Source organism: Athene cunicularia, assembly GCF_003259725.1.
Source record: "Athene cunicularia isolate RWA chromosome 17 unlocalized genomic scaffold, athCun1 chr17_part1, whole genome shotgun sequence".
In the NCBI taxonomy this organism is placed as follows: Eukaryota; Metazoa; Chordata; class Aves; order Strigiformes; family Strigidae; genus Athene; species Athene cunicularia.
Window position 1 is genome coordinate 8,683,367 of NW_020799122.1, and position 16,296 is coordinate 8,699,662.

The window sequence follows — 16,296 nt, forward strand, 5'->3', positions numbered from 1 at the left end:
TGCGCAGGCGTGAGGCATTTCACTTGCTAGGGGTGGTTTGTCTCCCAGAGAACTGTCTGTTCACCATTTCAAATAATTTCCCCGGTATCGTTGTTCTAGAAACAATTCATTAGGGGCCTATTATACAATGTTATACCTGCCAAGGTTAGAAAAGATCCCACATGTGTGGTAAAATCGCACTGTGAGCTGCACACACTGACTTTTTTTGGTGTCTATAAATGTACCTTTTCCTCCTTTTGGAGAGCCAGTGATCTGGGCGCAAAGCTGCGGCGGTGATGCTCTGACTGGGGTGGGGAGCCACAGAGGGGCTTGGTCTGATGCTTAGTCATGGTCCTGTACTGGAAAGATTCTGCATGCGGTGGAAAGGGGAAGTTTTGGGGTGTAACAGCCATTCCTTTGTCCTTGCTGCTGTCTCACCCCTCTCCAGGGACATACTTTGCAAATCCAGGCCAAATCCAGTGGCCAAGTCCCCAGGCTGAGAGCAACCCCGTGTTGCCGGGGAGCTAACGCAGCCACAGTCCATGGGGAGCTCATTAAGCATCGCCTCAGAGGGCTGCACAGCCGGGGTGGCCGGCGGTGGGGGCTGCAAACCCCATCCCCTGTTAGGCCTCCTGCTCGCGGGAGATGTCCCTTGCCCTCCTGAGCCATCCCTCCCCGTGCTGCCGGGGCAGCTCAGCCCCCCTGCCCGGCCGTGGCCTGCATCGTTGCTTTGCAGTTGTCTTTTTCTCTCTGCAGGGAGAATAACTTCATCAAGGACTTTCCCCAGCTGGCCGACGGCCTCATGGTGATCCCACTGCCCGTGGAGGAACAGTGCCGTGGCGTCCTCTCAGAGCCCCTTCCCGACCTCCAGCTTCTCACCGGTACGAGCTGCCCCAGGGCTCAGCCCCGCTGGGGGCAAGCGCAGGAGTGCCAGCCCCTTCTCCCACCCTGGATCCCAGCTGGTCCCCGAGGTGCATCAGCACCTGCAGTGTCTCAGGGTCCTTCATGGCATCCCTGCGGTGTAGCTGGGGCAGCAGCAGCGTACAGGCTGTGCGTGTCCTCCCCAGCACGGCAAGGCAGCTCCCCGCTCCCTGCGAGCTCCGGGCAGCCGCAGCCGTCACAGTGCTGGTCCTGCCAGCCGCCCGGGGGCCCCATGGTGTGACCGCCGGAGGAAGTCACCATCCCTGCTACCATCCCGTTTCTCACCCCAGTGGCTTGTAGCAAAGCAATTGCTCCGTGTGAGTGTAAAAGCCTTTCCCAGATCGTGACTGCCGTGTCGGCAGGGGCTGAGCACCAGCTCTTCCTTTGCAGGGGATATCAAGTACGACGAGGCGATGGGCTACCCCATGGTGCAGCACTGGAGGGTCAGGAGCAACCTCTACAGGGTGAAGCTCAGCTCCATCACCCTCTCTGCAGGTGAGGGCTTCTAGCGGCAGGGAGATGTGTGCCTACATGGGCGGGTGGGCAGGTGGTGGACTTCTGCCCCAAGGCACAGCTGTGCCGAGCATCTCACCAGCATTTCCCACCTCCAGGCTCTGCTCAAACAGTAACTGGCACTCCCAGCACTGCTGCAGAGGCAGGCAGAAAGATTTTTCTCCTTTTTACAGGGGGAAAACTGAAACAGGGAGCTTGTGCAGCTCAGTCGCACAAACCAAAAGCTGAGGTCAGAGCCAGGATCAAGCTAAGAGGCAACACTGCAGGGAGGATTTATGTGGGGGAGTCTGTGTATATGTGTATGTACAAAACCCAATAAGTTCTTGAAAAAATGTAGTTTCAAAAGGACCCAAAGTGCTTGTAAATGCAGGTCATATAAAGCAGGGAGTCGCAGATGAAGAAGGGGTGGGCGGGAGGATCCTGCAAACGTCAAAACATTTCACTTCCACATTTTCATAGCTACACACTTTGTTTCAGAAATGCTGAAACATTTTGTTGCGACCTGAAATGTTTTGCCTTTTCATTTCAAAACAGCATTTTTTTATTTAAAAATCAACCTGTTTTCAAATGGAGAAAGAAAAAAAAAGATTTAGTGCAGACAGGCTGCACAGCCCCAGGATGAAATAACCTGCTCAGAGCTGAACGAAATACTTGGGTTCAGCTCAAAATGAATTCTTCTAGTTTTTTATTAAACCAACCTTCTCTTTCAATAACCAACCAACCAGCCAGATAACCTCATTTTGGTAACAGTTATGACGTATTTTCTTGCAGTATGTTTTCAGTTCCACCACTGAGCCAGAACGATGATATCAGCCAGCATTAAATGATGCCAAGATGCTGTGCAGTCACCAATGCCTCCATGATATTTCATCTCTGTAGAGCAGTGAGGGGTCCATGTCCATGTCCCATGCCAGCAGTCCCCTCTGTCTTCACAGGCACTGCAGGGCACTGCTCAAGAGATGTCCCGGACCCTGGTGCACCCACAGAGCTGCACCTCAGGGCTATCTCCAGCTTTCCTAAAAACAGTTACCAGTTGTGAAGGATACTGGGGATCGTCTGCAGTGCAATCTGTAATAAATTTGTCCTTACACCAGAAGAACATCTCTAGTTATGGTTCTAGCAAAGCAAAGGCCAAGCACATGCTCTGGGGGGACTGTTGATGCTGTCCCAGCAGCCTGAAAAGCAGGTCAGAGCTGGCGGGAGGGTGTTTGGGTGTGTGTGTGCGTGCATACCTGTTCCCATGCACATCCCTGTAAAATGATTGGAGAAGTCTTTTAGGGAGAGGAACCATAGAAGGATGACAGAACCACAGCCTGGGGTAGATAGCAGGTTGTGGATTCCAAAGGAACATGTAGACCCTGGAGTCAAGAGAGGAGGAACTGCACTTTGCACCCACAGGGGGACTTGTATGTCTCGGACAGGGGATCTTGTGGGCCTCCTTCCCCACGGGCTGTGGCTGGCAGCCCAGGCTGGCCAACCTGCTGATCCCTGCCTCCCTCCCACAGGCTTCGCAAACATCCTGAAGATCCTGAACAAGGACAGCAGCCGGGAGGAGCTGCTCTCCTTCATCCAGCAGTTTGGTTCCCACTACATCGCAGAGGCACTGTACGGCTCCGAGTTCAGCTGCACCATCCACTTCCCCAGCAAGAAGGTCCAGCAGCAGCTCTGGCTGCAGTACCAGAAAGGTGAGGAGGGCGGCGGGAACAGGCAGGGGCACAACTGCTGGTTATCATTCGTGCTGTTTTCCAGCCATCACCCTCTCTTCCCCATGCATACACCATCAGCATGCTGGTGAGCGGGTGCAGCCAGGAGACTTGTACCAAACTGGTGCAGGAGATGGTGGCATGTGTCTGTGGGCAGCATCCCTGAGCCAGGGAACCCATCCTGCCTGCTCCTGCCCCAGCTGCCGCACTCTGGGTCCCTCCTTCCCCGGGGTGACCTACTTCACCACCAGGCCCCTGCCCCACTGCGGTGGCCCCCACATGCCGGGGGTGCTCGGGGTCGGGTGATGGAGATGTGACATAATTGAGCTGTCTCAGAATGGCTTCTTTTTATTGCTTGTGACAATGACAGTCTTTAAGGAAGTGTATTAAATCAATAGCAGACTCATTGTGCTACACCATAAATAACGAGACACATCATTAAACAGGGCAATAAACTTCAGGACTTTGAAGTAATACAATTAGGTTATGTTTATAAAAACTCCCTTATCGCTGTAGCCTTCCATTTGCCAATTCATCTCTCTCCTCCAGGGAGCTGGGGATATTCCTGGCTCTGATATTTTTCTGTTGAAAAACATCTGTGGTGTTTCATAGGGCCCGTCGTAGGGCTGATGGTAACGGAGGCCGTCAAGGCACTTGCATCCTGCCCCGCAGGCGCTGCCGAGAGCAGCCTCGCTTCATGTGAGCCAGCAGACAGAGGTGTGCTCCTGCCCGCCGCCTCTGTTCCTTTCTGCTCATTTTTTTCCCTCCGCCTTCCCAGCGCACTAGTCTTGTAAGTGTATTTATAACACCCTGTACTCGTTTGTTTGGGTTTTAAATAGTGATAAATGAAGCTTGCTGTAGCAATGCCCCTGTTTAGCAGGACAAAGCGTCGTGGAGGTGTGTTGTTTACATGCTTGTGATGTTATTCATCACCGGGGCACACTCCCTGCAGTCCCCAGGCAAACGTGTCACTGGGGAACAAACCCGGAGTGGCTCCACGGTCCCAGTGCTGTTTCTGCAGACACAGGGTTTCTTCTGAGATGCTGGGTGGGAACGAGAGGTGGACGCTGCAGTCTGGGCCTGGCGTGAGCATCGCCACTGTTTCACAGTCTTGGGGCCAGACGGGAGATGAATGGTGGTAACGCTTGATCCGGTGGTGAAATATCTCCCATTTCTGAGCCCCCACCTTCCCCCTTGCCAGGGGCAGTGGTTCGCCCTGGAGCTCAACCACAAAGCCCCGTGGTGGCACAGGGCCTGAAGGCGAGCAGTTCCTCACTGAGAAAATAATTTCCTTTTTAGTCCATGGTATGCAGCTGACCGAGGCGGGCTCCCTTGCTCCCCACCCAGCTCCTGCACGCACCCCTGGAGCTGTGCCCCTCCCGTGCTGCTTGCAGGGCTGCCCCGGGGGAATCCAGGGCATCCTTTCCCACCACCCACAAAGCACCAAAGTGTTTATGGGACCCCAGGGGTCCCTGGAGGTTTTGCATGGATGTCCTTGGACATAAGCACCGAATTCCTGACCGTGCAGCATTTGGCTGTGGGGTGCTGGCTCTGGCCTTGTTCTTCGTGCGTGGCTCCATCTGTGACGTTGGTAGCTGGTGGGGTTGGTGAGGTTGAACTTTGGGGCTGTCAGTACTGCAGAGGGGATGAATGTTGTACTTAGCCCTTGGAAGGCCAGAATATGCTCTTGGCAGGACATCAGGATGTTCAGGGCTCTTGGCGATACCAGGGGAGATCAGCTCTGTGGACAGAGAAGAAGGTGTCATGGGAAATCCAGGGCTCTCTCCTGGAGAAACCCCAGTTAGCTAAGAGAAAGAGCTTGCTGTTTATGGTAGACGGATTTTATTCCCAGCTTCCCCACTGATTTACCCTCATTTTGCCAGTGACATAAGGAGGACTGGAATAAATAGTTCCAGATAGACTGTTCTGGATGCCTTCTCCACTCAGAAACAGCTCTGGCCTGCCGGGCTCCACGCTGTTAGTCAGCCCGTTTCGGAACTGCTCAGAGAGCGCACATATGCATCATCTCTAATAAATACAAAAGTAAGGGCAGGATAACCATAATTTGTTAGTGAACAAAGCAGGTCAGAAGAGGAGGGGGAGAAGAGAGTCTCAGGCTAATTGGAACGGCACCAAATATGATAAAAATGCACATTGCAGCCTGTTTGCAGCATCGCACAGAATTATTTTAATATTTTAATCAACTTCATAAATCAATCGGCAGGCCTCAGGAGGAGGCCTCCGCCAATAAAACGCACAATCTGCGTGTCAAGCCCTAATTGAAAACATGGTCTCGAAGAAGAGACTGCGCCGCTGGCAGCCGGACTCCTTGTAAAGTGCCGGGCCAGGCGCTGGCTCTCTGCCGAGGCTGGAGCAGCCCAAACGCCGCGCTCGCAGCCGACACAGCCGCCCATGACGTGGGTTGGTGTCTGCAGAGCTCTGCCTTCAGCCAAACAGAGGAGAAAGCGATCCAGCTCTCGCCGGGAGCAGCAGAAAGTTGGTGCCTTCTCGCTGCCTGGACCCACCACCCTGCCGGGCTGGGCGGGCTGCAGGCATCGCCCGCGTTTGCAGGCTGCTCTGCCTGTAGAAAGGCAAAATGTTCCCCTTCCTCCTGCAAGTAGATAAGCTGTGTGCTGGGGGGAGGTGAGGGAACCTCCTGCCCTTGTTCTTAAGGATTTGCAGGAGTGAATCCTGTAAATGAGAGCAGCAGAGAGGCACGGAGGCGTGCTGCCTGCCTGCATGGCTGCGGCACACCGAGGACTGTGCTCCTTCCAGGGCAGGCGTGGAAACATCACCCAGGCTCACCCCCAGTGTCTGTATTAGCCCAAGAGCAAAGACAATCAAACCCCAATTTTCTGTCATGCAGAGTTATTAAAAGCCCGTGTTTTGGGCTTCTTGCTCTAGCTCTGTGCAGCCAAGCAGTGCTTTAACTCATCAGAGTGGCCTCCAAGTAGGGACCTTGAGATCAACCTGGCCACTGATCTGTGCCACCCGTGGGAGCCCACATCGGTTTCCTTTCCCCTTAAAGCCAGCATTTAACACTCATGGCAGCTGATTAAGTTCGTACCAATGGTGTGAGCATCTTCATTTGGCAGCTGGACCAAACGTTATGCCCTCAGCCACCTCCAGTTGTGTGTAAGAATGTGGTGGGTCTGGCCGGGATGGAGTGAACTGGCTTTGTCGCAGCCCCTGGGGTGCTGTGCTTTGGATCTGTGGCTAAACCAGTGTTGATAACACCCCAGTATGTTGGATGCTGCTGAGCAGTGCTTGCACAGCGTCCAGGCTTCCTCTCTTTCCCACTCTGTCCCTGCAGCAAGTAGGTTGGGGTGGGCAAGCTGTTGGGAAGGGACACAGCCAGCACTGCTGACCCAAATCGAGCTATTCCACACTATTTATCAGCGATAAAACTGCTGGAGGTAGAGGCTGGGGGTCAACTCACCACAAAGACAGTCACAAAATGTACAGGAGGAAAGAGAGCAATCCCTCCATCCAACAAATCCACCTGCCAGGGACTGCTTCAATCCCTGCTAAAGGTCTGTCAGAGACTGGCTGCTCTGTGGCCGTTTGGTCTGGCTGGATGAGGAGGAGGAGGAGAGCTTGGGTAGGGGAAGGGAAGAGCTGCTCTGATGGCAAAATCTGACAGCCCCGGTGGGATTTCCCCAAGAGCTGTCCTAGCTTGCTCATTCCCACTGCGATACACAAAATGCAGAACAAATGTCTGTAAGTGCTCTGGCACTTAAGAGAAAATGGAGACATTATCAGCAGTAACGTGGAGGGTCTCATCTTGTCAAGCATTTGAGTGACAACTCTTTCCCTTCACATGGTGCAGAATAGCTGAGCCTCGCTGTGGGAGACTTTTGTTCTCCAGCTGGGAGAAGTTGGAAAAAGAAACGGTGTGCAAGTGGCATGCTGCCGTGGAACAGCACACAGGCGTGTGGAGCTCCGCTCCCTTGCCACCAAGGACCTGGGAGATGTGCGGCTGGGGAGCGGGAAGGGTGCTGATCTGCAAGGCTGGAGCAGATTCAGAGGGTTTCACTACCCAGCTGCTAGGTTGCAGTAGTGCTTTATCCCTGCACTGAGTGAATTGTCTGTTTTTCTTGCATTTCCTAAGATCTCTAGAAAGAGGTTCCTTGGCTGAGGTTACCCAGCCACGCTGGGCACTCCACAAGCTGAGCTTTGAAAGTGGCTGCTACAATTGTGAATGTTCCCTCTCAGTAACAGATCATTTATTAAAATAGTCCATGGAGGGGCTGTGCCCTGACACGTCCCATCACACTCCCTCAGGTTTTTGACCACCAGCCTCTCTGATACTTGCTGCTCTTCTCTTGGACCATATGTCATTGGTTGTATTTACCTTTAGGAGGTTACAGTTTTTGTGCTTTCTTGTGTCTTTGTTTAGACAAAAGATCTCCAAAAATACAAGCCATATTAAGGATACAGCCTCAAGCTCTGCTAAAATAGCAGTTCATATTTTTCTGAGTAGGGTCTGTGGATCCCTTCTGTCTCTCAAGGTCTCATTCATCTCCCTTCAGGTCTGATACTGCTCTAACACAATTAAGATTGAACTAGTCCACAGGAACCTTTTGTTTTCATTTCCTAGACACAATCAGGTGCATTAAGAAAGCTGTAAGGCAAGCTTTGCATCTATTAAATGAGATAATAACTTTCCCTTATACCTGCTTGGTCAGAAGTAAAGCATATGGAATCTCCTAGTCCTTGAGATCTGTTCCTATAAACAACCACTCTATTATCTTTTAACACTCTTACTTGCTTGTGGTTTATGTCATTATATTTATTTCAAAACCTCAGATTTTGACATTTTGTTCAGAGAAGAAAAAAAACAATCTAGCTGGTTGCCGTGAAATTTAGTTTAGACTAAAATATGTGCTGTGACTCAGTCTGCTAAATGACCTTATGCACTGCTCATTGTAATCCAAAATTGCCAGGCAAGTAGAGTAATTAGTTGTGCAAAATGAAATAACTTTAAATCCTCTCATTGAGTAATGACCCAGAAAAATCACTTAAGCTATACAATAGAAAAGGCTCAAAGCATCTGGCTTTATTTTTACTTTTGTAGCTCTGCCCCCTTTGATTAAGAAACAGGCTCTCCCCCTCGTCCCCTTAGAAACCCTGGCTGTCGGTTGCTGCCCAGAACAAATGTTGGGGGCTTAGCTGCCGCTGCCCTAAGAAATCATATCTTCTTGTAAAACGGCAGGGTAAATCTAACAGCACCAGCATGGCAGTTATTCTGCAAGGATCGTATACGTTTGATAAACCAGCAACTCGTATCTGTTTAAAGAGCTGCTTCATGTCATCTGAGATGAGGCCAAGTGATAAAAGCCCTCACCCAGATCAGCAAACCCAGCTGGGTAGCAGGACCAGGGGAGGACCTGCACATGCTGCTGACGTACTGATACCTTTGAATGCGGAGCGGCAAACTGCTGAGCTCTCCCTTGGCTCCACCTAAATACATTGTTTCTAATAGGATTTTTTGCAGCATTTATCAGAACGATCCACAATAATAGGTGAAGTCTCACAGCAGCCCTCCTACCAGCCCCAGAAAATACATCACCTCTCAGCAGGGCAGAGCCGAGCCAGAAAGCCCCTCGACAAGCCTGGGACATGGGTGCTGAAGCCTTCAGCCAGGCTTCCACATCCCGTTACCGAGCGCTCAGTGCCAGTGAATTTGGGCCAGACCTTTAAAACATCAGGTATCGGCTACAGTGAAAAGTAAGATATTGCCCTTGTGGGAGTATCAGTGTGACTTAAGACACGAAACTCTACTATTTGTTTATGAGGTGGGTAGGGAAGTGTCAGATAAAGTTACATGAGACCTGCCAAGGAGATCAGATTTATCCTCTGTAACCTGATGGAATAAAAGGGGTCTCGAAGTCATCGTGTTCCCAAGTCTAATCCCCACTGGCCATAAAATCCAATCTGCCACCAAAGGGAGGAGATGAAGTGTTTTTAATAAGAAAATGAGCCGTTTGCTGCAATGTGCTTTTAATTGGATCAATTTTTCCTTTATTACACAATCTTTAAAGACCAAACACATACGTATAACCAGACAAACTCTTTCTCCAGGTAGAGAGCAGAAGCCAAACTATTTCATCACAGTCCTTAATTACTCCATTTCATCTCGTTTGGCAGACGATTACAACATTGTGTGGGGGCACCACAGCAAGAAATAGAGCTCTGCAAAATCATCTCGCAGTCTCTGTCGAGTTTTGTCAGGGGACATGCGTACCCCAGGCGAGGGACAGCAGGTTTTCTTTTTCCCTTTTCTGCCTGAAACCCAAAACTAGAAAAGCTGCAGGCGACACACACCCCCAGGCGCCGATCGCAGTGTCCTGGCCCACCAGTGCATCGCAGGGTAGTGTTATTTTTCTTGAATCTGAGTGAGAAGCAGATGACAGACGCTTTGTTTGAACTGTGTAACCAGGAACAGGCTGGGGTAACCAACTGCTCAGTTTACTGGACCAGCTTTTATGTCCCTTCAAGCACTCCAGGAAATGTTATTGCTAGTAGTGTGATGTTTATTGCAAAAAAAAAATAAATTCATTGGAACAGAAAATGACAGAGGTACATATTATCATAGATAATATTGCTTCAATTATTCAGGTCCATGGTAGCTTCCTGCTTGGAGCAGTTCTTAAAAACAGCAGAAATGTTTAAAAGAGATCAGTAGGAGAGGAACTGCTATTACCATAATACTGGAAAAAAATGCCTTGAGTTACAATGTAATTAACTGCAGAAGGGCCCAGTAATAGTCATCATCTCCCCAAAACATAAACGCAAGATGAGATTGGCTCCCCAGATTGCTGTTACAGACCTTAGGCAACTGCCCCCTCCCTCCCAAAAAAGAGAAGCAGAGAATGTAAATAATAATGTGCAAGTTGGTGGCCTTGGCAAACACAACGGAGCAGCTCAGGAGGAAGGGGGGGTTCAGTTCCCTTGGGGTCCCTCAGCACCATCTACTGTGCTAGAGTCTTAGCTCCTACTCCCTTCTCTGCAAGCTTTTCTCAGCAAATTCTAGCGAGACATCAGAAGTAGCCCTGATGGAGGGGCACCTCCATCACACAGCTGGGTGTTTGTTGTGCTGTCTCTCTTCAGTGCTTTGGCTGAGCAGAAGAGGGAGAGAAAAAAAAAAAAACCCAACCAAAAAACAAAACCCACCAAAATCTGCTCCCAACATTTCTTCTGCAAACCCTCTAACTGCCAAACAAGTGGCCAGAGCAGCAGCGGCTCTGAAGCCTGTTTTACTTTGTTGTTTCAATAGGGGAATGTAGATGGGAGCTTAAAAAAAAAAAAAAATCACCTGTTGCATACATGTAGCACAAGTAGCTAACAATTTGCTGTAGCACGGCAGCCACCATAAAATCAGCTTTTATGTTGTCTGTCGTGCCCCAAAATTTGCAACTACGTTGTTGATAGCAACAAATAAATGCACTGCGGTGTAACTATTATTTGAGGCAGATTAACATGCTACCACTGTGCCCTATTTAAATGCATCTTTCCTTCAATAAACTATTCTAAGCGAGCAGCACCACACTGAGGTACACATTTATCAGCCAGGAGAGTAGCACTGTGGGGGCCTTGGTTCACACAGCTGCAGTTTTGTGCTTCATTTGGCCTAAAGCCGTGATGAACATGAACTCTGGTGCCTGCTGGTGCTGTGAAAAAAAAAATCTGAGGAATGTAGTGTTTTGCTGTGCAAGGGAAAAAAAGGCAATGTACCGATGGACGTGCTTCCAAGTATTAAAATAAAAGTGAAAGTTCCCCCCCCATCTCAGCAGTAGCTTGCACAGACAAAGTGCAGATGAGTGGAAACCTACCGCTAAACGCAATGGCCTGGAATGCAGAATAGTGAAGTGCAGGTGAACGTACAATATGCTGCATTTAATCTCATTTACTACAACCTCCCAGTCTGACTCTTCCAGCCCTTCCCCCCTCCCCCTGAAGCTCTAGATACCAGACGTTACCTTCCAAAGACAGTTTTCAGGATACATTTAATAATAAAACAACAGCAAGTATCAACCATAGGTTTCCCCTCCTTTTTTTTTCCTCCAGCCCCCTCCCTTTTTACCCCTTCTACCTAGCAGAACTCCTAGTAGTACAATAAAAGCCCTGTTGCCATCAGAGGGAAGTTTTCTGGCTCAGCTTGGTCTCCCATGATTGCACAGTACTCACTTCACACTGAACAGACACGGTTCACAAATGGCACGACAGGGGCGATCTCCTGAATACCAGAAAAATGGAGAGAGAAAACCCTCCCTTGTCAGTTTGAAAGTAAAGCTCCATCTCTGTGCAGTTTAAGAGGGCTATTTCGTTTTATGCAGTGCTGCAATCAGAAATTGCTTTCTCTAGTAGTTGCCCAGACAACTGCTACCCGGTTCCTTGTGAGTACCACAGCGAGAAGAGGATTGCCTCTCTAGTCCTCCAAGGGAAGATGATTTAGAGCAGTCAGTCAGTGTTTATGGCACAAAGAAAGATACAACAGTTGAAGCTGGAAATCTAGGAGATGTGGCAAAAGGAGAAGGTTTATGGAGTGACCAGTCATTTAGGAAGGAACCAATACTCCAGAAGGATGGATCCTTTCACTCATGCTTGTTCTTTTTTATTGTATGGATTTTATGTAAAGAAGAAGAAAAAGCAGACCACCACCACATCAGCTATTTTGTTTCTAAACACAAAGCATGATGGCCTCTGTGCCAAACCTCCTTCAGTTACAGCACAATCTTCCCGAACGCCTGACACCACTTCCCGACAGATCAGAAGGAGGCTGGAAGAATCTCTGCTGCCAAAAGAGGCTTTACCTAAAGACATGCCTTTAAGGAGTAGAATATCTTCTCAGATGGTAACTGTAGACCTTAATGCAATGATCCCAACAGTCCAGCACCAGCAGCTGCCCTTTGGGAGTAATGGCGATACCAATGGGACAGGTGAGTCCTTCCCGGATTAAGATATTATAGCCACCTCCTTTAGGAAAATGCAGGATTTCTTTACGGCTGCTGTCAGCAACAATGAGGTCTCCTCTGGCATCGACGCACATCCCAGCAATGCACCTGAAATCCTCATTCTCAGAGAAGAAGTGGCTAATCTGGCGTCCCAGCTGTCCATCAGGGCCAACAGAGCCAATTGAAAAGCCTCCTTCTAAATGGTGTTCGTACTGCCGGTTCTCCAGGTTAAGCCCCAGCCCTTGAGTAAAGTATATGGTCCCCTCAGCATCGCAGGTGACGAACTTTGGGCGCACTGCGCTACATAAGCAACTGTACTTCACCACCCCCACGCCGCGGTCCACCGTGAAACACCAGAGTTTGCCCCCTTCCACATCGGTCACTACAAACTGCCCGGAAGGCAGAGCGGCGATGCCCCAGGGCTTGCTCAGCTGGCTCCGGTGACATGCCACGCAATGGCCATCCATGGTGTAGACCTTGACAGAGTTATCGTAGCTGTCAGTCACACCTATCAGGCCGTGGCAGTTCATGGTGACAGAAAGGGGAGTCAGATTGGGCAAGTCTGCTCCAAGGAAACTCAGTACAAAGCTATCGATTCCGCTAGGGCTCCGGCGAATCTCCTTCAGAAAGCCCTTGCGGGTGAAAACCTGGATCCGGAAATTGCCTCGGTCTGCCACAAGCACCTCGCCTTGCAGGGTGACATGTAGGCTGACGGGGAGGTTAAACATCCCTGGCAGGCTGCCCTTGGAGCCCATCTTCTTGATGAAGTGACACTGCTGGATGCTCGTGGCTGCTTCAGGCATCCGTGGCTTGGCTGGTGAGGAATTCGGTGTGCATCTGGCCTCTTCTTGCACCAGGTCAGGCTCCCTAAACAATGCTGATGAGGATGCTGCAGTTTCCATCAGCGATTCCTCTATGTTAACAGTTCGGGGTTTCTTCACCACCTGCCCGATCTGCAGTGGTCCCACGTGGCTCACCTTCAGGAGTTCAACCTCTTGGAGAGTCAGCTCCCTTGGGAGACTGTTCGTCAGTTCTGGTTCTTCCTCGTCTGCTGCCTCCTCCAAGAGAGCGATATCTCCCTGCTTTATTTTGGCAAGGAAATAGTCACAGCGAGACATTATCTGCACTTCTGCTAAGTTCAGCAGATAAGCTTGCTCCTCCATTACCTGATTATTGACCTTTTCCACTTCAGACAAAGAGGTGGTGAAGAACTTGCGTGACCTGGCCAGTTCTTCCTGGATCTTGCGCTCTTCTTTGCTGTAATCTTGCAGAACTGCTTTGTATCTCGATTGCAGATCTCTCGAAACACCCTCCAGAGATGCTTTTCTTTTCTGCAGATCACCCATGAGCTCCCGAAGTCTGGCAAGCCTCGTCCCAAATTCCCTCCTACGCTCTTCAGCAGCCTCTTTGATAGCAATGACTCTATGTCCTTGGGGCATGTGCGATGTCTCCTTGCACGGCTCACATAAAACCAAGCTACAGCTCTTGCAAAAGTGTCTCGGCAACCTTCTCCCGCAGACCTTGCACATGAGAAGACCCACCACTTCCCCCAGTCCCGCGGTGTCTATGATCTTCAGCACAGTAAGATTGTCAGTCAGCTGAGCTAGGCTTGTGATCCGTGTGATTTTGCTGCAAAAGGGGCAGCGTATCCCGTTAATGCTGTTTGCTAGGAGTTTCTCCAAGCACTGTTTGCAGATGGTGTGGCCACAGTGTAAGAGCTTGGGTCTCAGGTGCTCCTCAGTGAAGGACTCCATGCAAATGGGGCACTCCAGGACCTCTCGCAGCGCATCCGAGTTGAGGTGAGGAGCGGCAGCCATGGTACAAAGTCTTGTACTCACATCTATTCCAAGGTGTTCCAATTCTGTCCAGAAAGAAAAAAAAAAAATTATTTATGTTATCACCAGCAGTTACACATACACACAATTTATTTCTGATTTATCACCCAGCCCTGGAAAAAAGAAGCCCAGTTAGCTTTTCCACATTTGGAAAGGATGGATTAGTCATAACTAATGTCAGAGTGGGCAAATTCCACAACTAACTTGCAGCTCCTAGTGCAATGATTATTCACTTGCAAAATTTATAAGTAGAACTGAAAGAAGTGTAATGGCAGCAATAAGGAAGCCCAATAGATATTGATGACTGAATCATCTCCTCATGGTGCCCATCTCCCGCTGCCAAGCCTCCGAGTTTACATAATTTACTGAAACCCAGGGAGATTAAACCAAGCATTCAAAATGTTGTGCATCAAAATAGGAACCAGATGGTGCAACGCTTTAGGACATTAATATATCACCTCTGGAGACCTGCATTCAGATGTGACATCAGATACAAACGCACTAGATGTGGTTGCTTTACTCTGCTTTTCCAGATAGCCAAAATAAATTTTCAAGGTTTCATGCATTTGCCAGAAAGTGAAACCAGAAGGAATGATTTGTCAGCTTCCACTCGTTCTGGGAGTGACTGTACATACTGAAAACACACAGCAAAGATTTTACGCCAGTGTATTTCATTAACCTCTGCCATGCTGCATCATGCTTCAGCATGCAAATTAAACACAGCTCGACGCAGCAGTGTTCGAGCAGGTATTTGCAGTAATGGAGTTAACAAACAACTCCAAAGTGTTCACTATTAGTTCTTGAACTAAGCTTAAGTGCATATAATTTCTCCTTATTTTACAGTCTTGCAGCGTTCTTGTATTCTGGTTCAGTTTTATACCACTCTGGTTGCCGTTCAGCTTCAATCTAGGTTTCTCCATCCTCACATCCCTCACAGTGGGGAGCAGATCCCAGCAGCTCTCTCGCTGAAGCAGCCATCCATTCAAAAGGAACAGAACAGGGTTCACATCATTAAGTTATTATTCAGTAGACTGGGTTTCAATACCTTTGCTATCGCATTGCTTAGCCATTAAAAGAAATGGGGAAGAAAACATTTCTTCTAGGGGGAGGGGAGGAGAAAGAAGTAGTTAGTCTTTAAAATTAAGAGACAGTCACAGAGGGATGTGAACAGCCAGCTTTTTCTGAATAATGGCTGCATGCATGCAGTGCTCTGGCTTCCCTGCTGGGTTTGCCTGCTTCATCCTCGGGAGCGTTTCAGACAGAAAGGTTCACGGTATTTCAGTCTGCCATTTGCTCAAGTGGGAGAATACAACTGCAATGAAGAAAAGTTCTGTATGTTCATACAGAGAATGAAAAAAAATCATTGTAATTTATCAGCTGCATTCCACAGTCCTTTAAAGCCCATATTTCAGGAAGGAATTCAGTGGTGTAGCAGAATCTCCAAGTACCAAGCTGGGAGCTGATCCTCGGCTCGACGATGGCAGGAGTGGTGTCACATCCCCAGCCCCCGGGTGCAGTCCAGGCGCTCACCGCCGCTGGCACTGAATATGCTTGCTTCCCTTTTCTTCTTAGCTGTATGTCAGCCAGGGAAGCAGCAAACTAGGCACTGCTTTTTCTTCCCTTCCTCTGAGGGATAAAAAAAAATCTGTATTTTAAAACGATTTTTAAAAATGAAACACAGGATACCAGATCCGTTATGCTTATTTTCCTTGGAAATATGTCAAAAGACTTGCTTAGGGAAGGATGAGGGAGCAGCACAGACACCAGATACACCAGAGATTTACATAAAAAGTCACCTTTACAATAAGTATTTTCACTGAAGAACAGTGGCAGTGGGACTTTGTTTAGTTTTAAGTTAGGTTGGCTTTTTAGAAAGATGATTTGTACAGCATTCTTTTCATGTATAAACCTCTTTTATCAGAATGTCAGCATGTGCCTTAGTAATGTGAAATTATTTTTACTGCTGCACTTTTATCTTTATCTCACACTCGGTCGTGCCTTCATGGAAGTTTCCTTAACAGTTGTTCTTGCCTATCAGTCCCTCCCTAGGCAGTTCCTCTGGCGCAGAGCAGAGTATTGGAGAAAGCCTCAGCTGAGGATTAAGCTATAAAACTCTGTAAATTATGTGAGTTTGGTTTCCTTATATTCAAAAAAATTTCCTGCCATAGTTTTTCTTCTCACTCTGTAGCCTTTAGCTGGCGTGTGCAGCGAGACAACTAGTTGCACTTGTAATTCATAGCTTGTGTCAGGAACAAGTGAAAACCACAGGGTAGAGCTGCACAACCCGCCTTGTGCCTCCTTCCCCCCGCGTTTACGGCAGCCCCCGCCCGCAGGCCGCGAACCGCCCCCGCCCCGCCCGGCTCCGGGGGCTCCTGCTCGGGGCAGAGG

The 16,296-nt window shown here is 49.2% G+C and overlaps 2 protein-coding genes across 2 annotated transcripts in view; one reads left to right on the top strand and one right to left on the bottom strand.

Moving 5' to 3' along the window:
• Positions 1-16,296, top strand: part of ASTN2 (astrotactin 2) — a 301,231-nt gene that overhangs the window by 170,603 nt on the left and 114,332 nt on the right. Inside the window, exons 13-15 of the mRNA XM_026860237.1 lie at positions 736-860; positions 1,291-1,395; positions 2,919-3,098. Coding sequence (XP_026716038.1) covers positions 736-860; positions 1,291-1,395; positions 2,919-3,098 — 410 coding nt within the window. The remainder of the gene's footprint in view (positions 1-735; positions 861-1,290; positions 1,396-2,918; positions 3,099-16,296) is intronic.
• TRIM32 (tripartite motif containing 32) lies at positions 11,187-16,230 on the bottom strand. The gene is made up of 2 exons (XM_026860238.1): positions 14,789-16,230; positions 11,187-13,934 (listed from the first exon to the last, which is right to left on the bottom strand). The coding sequence occupies exons 1-2, from the start codon at positions 14,826-14,828 to the stop codon at positions 11,947-11,949; spliced, it is 2,028 nt and encodes a 675-aa protein (XP_026716039.1). The 5' UTR covers positions 14,829-16,230; the 3' UTR covers positions 11,187-11,946.

Bases quoted from the DNA above. Each gene is read 5' to 3' on its own strand.
- TRIM32 (XM_026860238.1), bottom strand. From the start codon at position 14,828: ATGGAGAAACCTAGATTGAAGCTGAACGGCAACCAGAGTG. The intron at 13,935-14,788 runs GTATAAAACTGA...CTTTCTGGACAG, and splicing joins GCTGAACGGCAACCAGAGTG to AATTGGAACACCTTGGAATA.